This window comes from Oratosquilla oratoria, chromosome 37 (assembly GCF_046742065.1).
Source record: "Oratosquilla oratoria isolate Oo_2021 chromosome 37, ASM4674206v1, whole genome shotgun sequence".
Classification (NCBI taxonomy): domain Eukaryota; kingdom Metazoa; phylum Arthropoda; class Malacostraca; order Stomatopoda; family Squillidae; genus Oratosquilla; species Oratosquilla oratoria.
The window spans coordinates 40,525,927-40,535,926 of NC_134813.1; the positions used below are offsets into that span (position 1 = coordinate 40,525,927).

Sequence of the window (10,000 nt, forward strand, 5' to 3'; positions counted from 1 at the left end):
AGAAATGCATGTTGCTATACACGTATTCGGTAAACAGATATATCATGCTTTGTTTTTCCTTTCCACGATTATTGAAACGGCCTGCTGCCTGTAGCCACGATTTGTGTGTGTGTGTGTGTGTGTGTGTGTGTGTGTGTGTGTGTGTGTGTGTGTGTGTGTGTGTGTGTGTGTGTGTGCGCAAAAAATCAGTAACTCCCCTCCCCAAACTGTTCATATATTTGTAATTTTCATTAATTTTTCTTATAGATTGATAAAATAAAACTACAAGTGAACTGCAAACTAATGGGTTTTGAGGATACTCTTTACTGCAAACATATATCCTTAATTCATCATCTTGCAACTTGGTGCTGCCTGCACGTGCTTGTATTGCATAACCCGTATATGATGTCCAATGCACTGTCGGACATGACTGATGATCGTAGTGCCATCAGTGGTCCCACAACATTGCTGTTGTTACAGTTTCCGTAAGTGCTATACAAGATTAGTTATATTTATTACTTTGAGCCCCCCTCCCCCAAATATTACGTTTAGCTCCCCTCCCCCCAAATACGCAGGACGACACTCCCCCCCCCCTCTCCCAAAGTCATAAGCTCTGGATACGGGCCAGTTGCAACTTCCCCCCCCAAAAAAAAAAAAAAAAAAAGTCATATGAAGAATCGTTATCCCAGACTTCGACAGGGTGACAATTCTTCATATGGGCTATCCTAAGGTGACAATTCTTCGTGTGGATCATCCTGGGTTTACGATTCTTCAGTTGTATAAGTTAATGAATAAGCATAACCCTCATTCAACCTAACCTAACCTAACCTAATCTTTATTCCACTGTTGATATTCGGGCCTACTGGGGTGGCAATTCTTCAGGTGGGATCTCATGGAGTGACGATTCTTCATGTGGGTGTTCTGGGGAGACAATTCTTCATGCGACCCAAAAGAAAAAAAAAAAAAAAAAAAAATGTGGACGCTCGTGGTGGGTCTGCCTTGGTGCCATCTTGCGCGAGGTCGTTGGGGCTGCTCGTCAACAGACCGTGGACGCACGAGGAGAGTACATCGTTGTCTCAGAGTCTTCCGAGGATGAGAGTTCACAGAGTAGAAGAAGAAGAGTCAAGGTGGTTTTTTAGGTCATGACGAAACTGCATCAATACGACCTGCCGACGGTGCACGGGGTGTAGTAGAGGAAGAAGAAGAGGAGGAGGAGGAAGGAGGGAGGGGGGAGGAGAAGGCGGAAGGAAGGGGGAGTGTGAGGAGAAGGGGAATGTAGAGGGGTCTGTACCTAGAGGGAAGAATGCCCCCTCGCTAGTTGCGAGTTGAGATATGGTTAGTGAGACCATGTCTCTATGTGTGTGTGTGTGTGTGTGTGTGTGTGTGTGTGTGTGTGTGTGTGTGTTAATTGTAATTTACAGGTAGAGCTACACCTGTAGGATTCCATCTATGTACCTATCTAACACACTTTGTTTTAGATTAATTTTCATTTCTATGATATGACCATTTCCTGTTTTAAATTACTGCATAATCTGATGCATTTCTATGAAATGCGGTGATTCCTGGTGTCGCTCAGACATTTTGTCTTTTTTTTTTCATTTTCCTCCTTTGTCGCTTCTCCCATCTCAATAAAGACATTTTTTAATTAATTTTGTTGATTTCTTTCCTTTTCCTGAACGCAGTAACCATCTCTCATCTTTCTTCTTCATGTTAATGAGGAGATTTTTTTTTTCCAATCTTCATGATTTTTTTTATTTTTTTTTTTTTGATATATATTTATATATATTTTTTTATATTCTTTGAATTCTCTTGATCTTACTAGTCTATGGTTGGTGACCACACTCCTGCTGTATATTCCATTTTATTTTTTTAATTTATTTATTTTTTTAATCTCTGTCCGTCGAGTGAAATGTCAGTCTTGTGTTCGTTAGTAGTTTTATGTCTCGCAAGTTTTTTAATGTGTGATTATTAGATGACATTATTTGTGATCGACACACACAGATTCTTCTCTTTCGCTTTTGCAGTTGTTTTACTTCCTATAGATGAAGTAATTCATTGTTTCTTTATATGTGCACCCATTCCCGATACTTATGATCTCATAGCATTAGAATTTATTTTATACACATAGCTTCAGTTTTATATTCTTCCCAGACGTATTTCTAAGAACTTGAAATCGCATTCATACATTCTCATCAATATTTGTGTCGTCTGCAAACAGGTTAGTGTAGTTTGTCGTTCCTTCCATTATCTCCTCTGCACAAATTAGGAATCTAACGAGCGCCACCACCGACTCTTGTGGGATTTCACTTGTTACTTCCGTCTATCCTGACAACATATCCTTTACTACAGTCCTCATGGGTCAGTGTCGCATAAGCCATTCAGTTCAGTTCCTGGATGCCTGTAGATCCTCCAACGTACTCCTGTCTTTACATAAGACTCGTTTGTCTCGTAGATCAAAGTACACACAATCCTGTCCATCGCTCTTTCAACATCATCCTTTAGTAAAAGCTTACCAGGTAAGCGACACGTGCGTGCGTATGTGTGTGTGTGTGTGTGTGTGTGTGTGTGTGTGTGTGTGTGTGTGTGTGTGTGTGTGTGTGTGTGTGTGTGTGTGTGTGTGTGTGTGTGTGGACAAAATCCTTGATAGAACTTGGATTTCTTTCTGCTTGTAAAAGAACGATAGGGTGCCATAAAAGAGCACCAAGCTTTAGAGTCCACAAATCAATACTGGGGGGAAAGGCGAGGAAAGAAGTACAGATCTCGGAAGTATTCGTACTCGGTGACCCTGTGTAGTCATCGCTCGAACCATCTTTTCCCCATTTCCTTTCACCAGACGATTTTATTCGCTCGACTGAAACCCTCCACACTGTCTTAATCGACGGATATACATTTAAAGAATAATTACGTCTGACTGTTCTTTCGTGGATCTGGGTGTTTGTATTATTCGTGGGACCGGAAGTGCTCCGGTATTCGTGTAGGTTTGTGTAGTTTCTGGTTGTGTAGAGTAATGCACTGGAAGAACCGAGGAGAGCTTCCGACATACGCCTTCTCAGTGTGTCAAGGACTTAAAGCTGCTAGGCGTATGCATCCACTGCGTAACCAACGCAAGCTTAGCGCGTGGTAGGGGTGGAGGGAAAGGAGGAGGAGGATGGGGGAAGAGGAGGAGGAGGAGGGGGAAGAGGAGGAAGAGAAGAAGGAAGAGGTGGAGAAGGATAACAAGGACCCAGGTGCTCGTGATCGCGATGGGAGCAGTGGAGGAGGAGGAGGGGGAAGAGGAGGAGGAGGAAGAGAAAAAGGAAGAGGTGGAGAAGGATAACAAAGACCTAGGTGCTCGTGATCGCGATGGGAGCAGTGGAGGAGGAGGAGGGGGAAGAGGAGGAGGAGGAGGAGGGGAGGAGGAGGAGGAGGAGGGGGAAGAGGAGGAGGAGGGGGAAGAGGAGGAGGAGGGGGAAGAAGAGGAGGAGGAGGAGGAGGGGGAAGAGGAGGAGGAAGAGAAGAAGGAAGAGGTGGAGAAGGAGAACAAGGACCTAGGTGCTCGTGATCGCGATGGGAGCAGTGGAGGAGGAGGAGGGGAAAGAGGAGGAGGAGGAGGAAAGGGAAGAGGAGGAGGAGGAAGAGAAGAAGGAAGAGGTGGAGAAGGAGAACAAGGACCTAGGTGCTCGTGATCGCGATGGGAGCAGTGGAGGAGGAGGGGGAAGAGGAGGAGGAGGGGGGGAAGAGGAGGAGGAGGAGGAAGGGGAAAAGGAGGAGGAGGAGGAAGAGAAGAAGGAAGAGGTGGAGAAGGAAAACAAGGACCTAGGTGGTCGTGATCGCGATGGGAGCAGTGGAGGAGGAGGAGGTGAAGAGGAGGAGGAGGAGAAGGTTGTGGTTGCGATGGCAGTAGTGGTGGTTGAAGTGGTGGTAGTGGTGGTGGTGGTGGTGGTGGTGCCATTAGTGGTGGTAGCGGCTGGCGTGGTGGTGTATAAGGGTTGAACAGAGATTATAATGACTTAATCGTTTTCTTGAATTTCACTGACTACAACCCGCAGCCTCACAGTGGCTGGCAACGGTATTCGGGTCCGCAGGGGTTGAACAAGATATAGAAAAGTGTAGAAACTCTTGTTCAACACTTCAGCAGGACTGGGGCACACTTTGTAGTTTCATTTAGGTTAACTTAGGCGAAGTAATTCAGCACAGGGGTGATGGACCGGGTGTGAACCTGTGACTGCGGTCACTCGAGCAGCATATGTGTATCCTCGGTCGTTTGTGTTAAAAAAAAAAAAAAAAAAAAAAAAAGACCAGTAGCGCGCTGCTGAGTTCCTTTGAGGATTCTCTCTCTCTCTCTCTCTCTCTCTCTCTCTCTCTCTCTCTCTCTCTCTCTCTCTCTCTCTCTCTCTCTCTCTCTCTCTCTTTCCCCGCCACTCAGGTACCAGGTTCAAATTATTCATGGTCGTTCACAAAACGTTGTGTATACAGTGGGGGGCGTGGGGTCACCCTTTATCCTCGAATTGCTGAGATGGACGGGTGACATACAATGGTCTTCAGTGCGTATGGAGCGGTGTGTGCTTTGGCTTAGGCACCCTCTTGATAAAGGAGAAAGTGCCTTCAATATATATATATATATATATATATATATATATATATATATATATATATATATATATATATATATATATATATATATGCATGCTAATAAGAACACGGGTACGTATGTTCACTTATGCAAAGTAGACCACTTGGAAAAAGGAAACTAACGAAGCAGAGCGTTTTCGTATATTACATCTTCAGTGCAACAACTTCCACTGCAGATGTAATATACGAAAGCGCTCTGCTTCGTTAGTTTCCTTTTTCCAAGTGGTCTACTTTGCATATATTTATATATATATATATATATATATATATATATATATATATATGTATAAACACACACACACACACACACACACACACACCTCCCTGACGTGCTGGGGTGCAAACGTGCAGGACAGCGCTCCCACGTTACCAGTATTTTTAAAGATGTGAGAGTGCCGCGCGATAGTGGAATGAAGGTCGAAACGAGTGGTGACCACCCCCAACGTTAAATAAAGAATTGCAGTGACCGAATGCTCTAAAAGTGCAAAACAATCATGCATTCTTGTGGCAGAGTACGAGAGTGCCAATACCGCGGGTCGTAAGTGAGCCTAGCGTTGTGTGGAATTTTATAAACTGCTCACTCGGACGCCCAACCCTCACCATCTTGGGCACCACGTGTCAGGGGGCCAATGTGGGAAAAGTAAACATCACCCACCCACCCCCACCCCACCTTAGGCGGACAAAACCCTCATCTAGGCCTCGCGCGTTGGTGTAATAAGATTGGGCCCCGACAAATCGGTAAAAAGTGAAAAGAAACATCAGTGTTATAGCGGTGGAAGTGTCTATAAAAGTGATGCTGACAGTTGAGTGATCAACCCTCCCTCCCCCATCAAACCCCACCCTCATAGGGTAGGCAACCCTCAACCGTCTTCACCCGACCAGCCACTTAACCACACACACACACTAAACAACCCTCATCCTATCTCCTTCCCTCTCCAATAGACCCTCGAACCACTCTATGCTTCCTCCTGAACCATCTATACAAGTCTTGAGCTGTACACGTTCCTCTCTGTCATTCTATCTGTATTCCTATTAAGCCCTTAGGTTCAGGTCGTTATAAGTGAATATTATTTGCTCTTAATAGGATTAGATCTTGTCACTCCTCGCAGGAAATCAGTGGAACTTGGTCAATTACGATGTTCAACTGGGAATGGTATCACGTTTGGGGATGTTCAACTCCAGAGAAATAGGAGGATGTGGCGTGTACAAAATTGTACAAAATGAATTCAGTCTTGTCTTTTAAGTGATTGACAAAGTAAATTATACTTTCGTTTGGGGATATATAGTAGTCAAATAATTTCGAATTGGAAATCGCTGAAACAGAGCCGCTCAGTGATAACAGTTCAAAATGCTCCCATCGACGGGAGCATGTATCAAGTACCGGGGAAGGTTTGCCAAGTCTTTCTATTCATTCTCGGAAATATGTCGCTGTCCACAGCTGATAAGGCCGTGGAGAATCTTCAAGCAGAAAACACGTATTTGAAAAACAAGGTGGAAACCCTTGAACAATTTGTAACTTTTCACATAGGTGCCAACGCTTCTCTACCACATGCAGCCGTTTCGACATCTGCGTCCCAAACCTATGCTGCGGCAGCGGCCTTTGCTCTAACATCTCTTACATCCTTGACAAATGCCACTCGCACCACCCTCCAAACAGAACCGGATCACGTCGGTACCTTAAGCGGTGAATTCACCACCATCAAAAACGGTGACCCCAAACAGAAGCTAAAAAACCTATCGAGCCTATCATGACGCAAAACTCGTTTGGTCCCTTGGCTGCCATGGACGGTGAACCAGAAGATAGTGTTAATATGGGAGATTCATTAATACATCAGTTAGAGGAATTCTGTGGAAGAGCTCAAAAAAGAAGGAAAAACATTGTTTTCCATGAGCCAAAATTTATGACATCACGAATGCTATCGAAGTGGTGGTCGACGAATGGAATAAACTTAGTAACCATGTAGTAAGCGGTGAAACTATCAGTTGTTTTAAGAAACGATTAGACAACTTTATGGATGGGGATGACTGGTGGTGATGGATACGGAGCTGCCTAGTGTAGGCCTTATGGTCTCTTGCAGTCTCCTTCATTCTCATGTTTTTATGTTCTTATGAAGTATTCAATAATGATGAAAAGGCCGAGTCAGCTTACATAGTGCTTGTAGGTGTGAATGACATCATGAACACGAACTCGGAAGAATTGATGAATAAATTCAAACGTATTATTAATGGGCTGAAGGCAAAGCGTAGGAAGATAATGATATCCAGCATGGTCCCTCTCATCGGTGCTGAAGGGCAGTTTTACAGCAGGGCTTTAAGCACAGATGACTACATAAAGTCCTTGTGTTCAAATATAAATATCGAGTTCATAGACAAACACATTTTAATTGAGATGGGCTCCACCTTAATCCAATTGGATCTGATTGCCTAGGTAGACTCCTTAATGATGCACTGGAGGCATGTCGAGCAATATAGGGGACCCCGATCACCATAGTAGAAAATAGAAGTCAGGTATCCACTCAAAGGCAGCATTTAAGTCTGTTTAGTCAGTGCACGTAGCTTGCGAAACAAATTATAAGATCTTGTTACATTTTTCTCGAAAACTATGATATTGTTAGTTACTGAATCTTGGATAAACACTTAAAATCGAGATTTCTTAGCGGAATAGTATAAAAAGGTATTCGATATTCAGTGATGAATGGCCACAGAGAACAGGTGGCGGTGTAGTACTTTTTTATGTAAAATCACGCCTACAAACACAGGAAATTACTAATCCGCATATAAGGAACATTGATGCTGTATACATGCAAATTCTCAGTGTCCGAGAAATTTATTATTGGTCTTGTTTATCGACCATCAGCCCAAGTCCAAAATAATAACAATGAAGTATATGAGGAGATTTTAGATATTTGCAGCGAGAAGGAAGCTATTATTATTGGAGATTTCAACTTACCAGTGGCTTTATGGGGTGGAACATTAAATTTGCACACTGGTCATGGGGTATACTCAAATATCTTGGAAAATTCCTTGTAAGAACACATTCGCGAGCCAACAGGTGGGCAGAATGTTCTCGATATTGTTCTGCTAACGATAATATTTCAGATATATCAGGAAAAAAAAAATACTCAAGAGCACCATTGGTCCACTCCAGTCAGCTGTGAGAGGGAGGATAGTAACAGACGAGGGTGCAATGGCAGACATCCTAAAATATTGTTTTGTGTTCACAATTTAGAACAGTGGAATCGATCAGCCAGTACCACCAAGAAAGTATCCACACGCCTACTTGGCATGGATGCGCGTTATAGATAAAGCATTCAGATCACCTGGACGAGACAAAATTTACCCAAGAATATTCAAGGAAGTTAAAGAAGCAATTTGCAAGCCCTTCAGTGCGATTTTTAACTTATCTTTACAATCTGGAAGAGTCGTACAGGGGTGGAAACTAGCAAATGTTGTACCCTTGTTCAAAAGAAGTGACAAATCCAATCCTGTTAACTATGGTCCTATTAGCCTTACATCAGTTATTTGTAAACTAATGAAGTCTATCTTGAGTGACAAAGTTGAGAAACTCTTGAAGAAGAACAATATTATTAAAGATTGAGAAGATGGTTTCCGTAATAAGCACTCGTGTCTGACAAAGCGTCTCGACTTCTGGCATGACACAGAATGTGCAAAGAAGGGAGAGCAGTTGACTTTCGATAAAGTCCATAGGAGGTTACTAAGTAAACTAGAATCCCTTGGTATAGTAGGTCATGTTGACCGATGGATTTCTGAATGGCTGTCTGGTAGGCAACGTGTTGTTCTGAATGGAAAATGCTCAGTCTGGCATTGTGTAACAAGTGGAGTGCCTCAAGTCTCAGTGCTAGTTCCTGTACTCTTTCTATACATTAATGATCTGGATGAAAATATGAAATGTAAATCATCAAAGTTCGCGGATATCAAAATTGCAAATAAGATGATATACATTACACAACACTTTATGCGAATGGGCCGAAAATTCCCAGATGTTTTTCAATATAGATAAATGTAAAGTACTTCACATTGGTATTAGTAATGTCCAGGCAAACTACATGATGAATGGTGTACAACAAGCAGTGCTCAGAGGTCATTAGAACTGCAAATAAATTAATTGGATTTATAAGCAGAGCTTTCGAGTTTAGAACTGAAGAAATTATTCTTAATCTTTACAGTGCCCAAGTCATACCTAACCTAGAATACTGTGCAGAGTGTTGGTCTTCATATTACAAGAAGAATATATAGAGGTTAGAAAAAGTGCCGCATAGAGTAACAAAGCTCATCCCTAGGTTGCGGAACAAGTCGTATGAAGAACGCTTAAAAGAACTAAATTTGTTTAGTCTCTCAAAACGGAGAATGAGGGACGATCTAATCGAGGTCTTTAAAATTGTCAAAGGAACTGAAAACATGGATGTGGTAAAATATTTCAAAACTGACACCTGCAACGTAACTAGGAATAATAGATGCAAGATTGTAGGAAAACGATTTAAAAAATTTGTGGCGAAATACTCTCTTCAATCCCGATGTTAATATATGGAATGGTCTACCATCCAACGTCATTGATAGTTCCACTGAAGAGGTTAAAAAAAAGTCTCAATATTTACTTAGCTACAAATCCCCGACTAAAATTATTTACTTAAAGATAGGTTAAAATAAATAAGTAAATAAAAATAATTATAGGTCAAGTACCAAAACAGCCTTGTAAGAACCTATAGGACTTTTGCTGTTCGTCTGTCCATATAACACGCACACATGCACACACACACACGTATATATGTATATACAGTATATGTATATATATATATATATATGTATATATATATATATTCACCTCACCTCGGATCTGCTGCAGTCTCTGTGTGTGTGTGTGTGTATATACAGTATATATGTATTATTTGCACTGAAGATGTGAATACACGAAAGCGCTCTGCTTTAATATTTTTTCTTCGTGGTCAACCTTGCATATATATTTATTTATATATTTATATTTATATATATTTATATATATATATATATATTTATATATATATATATATATATATATATTTCTTTTTTTTTGTGTGTGTGTGTGTGTGTGTGTGTGTGTGTGTGTGTGTGTGTGTGTGTGTGTGTGTTTAAATCGTTTTCCTACAATCTTGCATCCATTATTCCTAGTTGCGTTAAAGGTGTCAATTTTGAAAACATTTTCCACATCCATGTTTTCAATTCCTTTGACAATTTTGAAGACCTCAATTAGATCACCCCTCATTTAGTTCTCACGCTCTTCACGGCTTGTTCCGCAACCTAGGGATGAGCATTGTTACTCTACGCTGCACTCTTTCTAGCTTCTGTATATCCTTCTTGTGTTATGAAGACCAACACTGTACATTGTATTCTATATTAGGTCTGAGTCTGACTA

At 41.7% G+C, this 10,000-nt stretch overlaps 1 protein-coding gene across 4 annotated transcripts in view; it reads left to right on the top strand.

Moving 5' to 3' along the window:
* LOC143019683 (uncharacterized) overlaps positions 1-10,000 on the top strand; it is a 58,392-nt gene that overhangs the window by 16,338 nt on the left and 32,054 nt on the right. For 2 of the 4 annotated variants that reach the window (XM_076175629.1, XM_076175630.1), the window contains one exon: positions 247-464. The exons of the other annotated variants lie outside the window; for them this stretch is intronic. In XM_076175629.1, the coding sequence (XP_076031744.1) occupies positions 247-464 (218 nt within the window). The remainder of the gene's footprint in view (positions 1-246; positions 465-10,000) is intronic. 4 annotated transcript variants of the gene reach the window in all.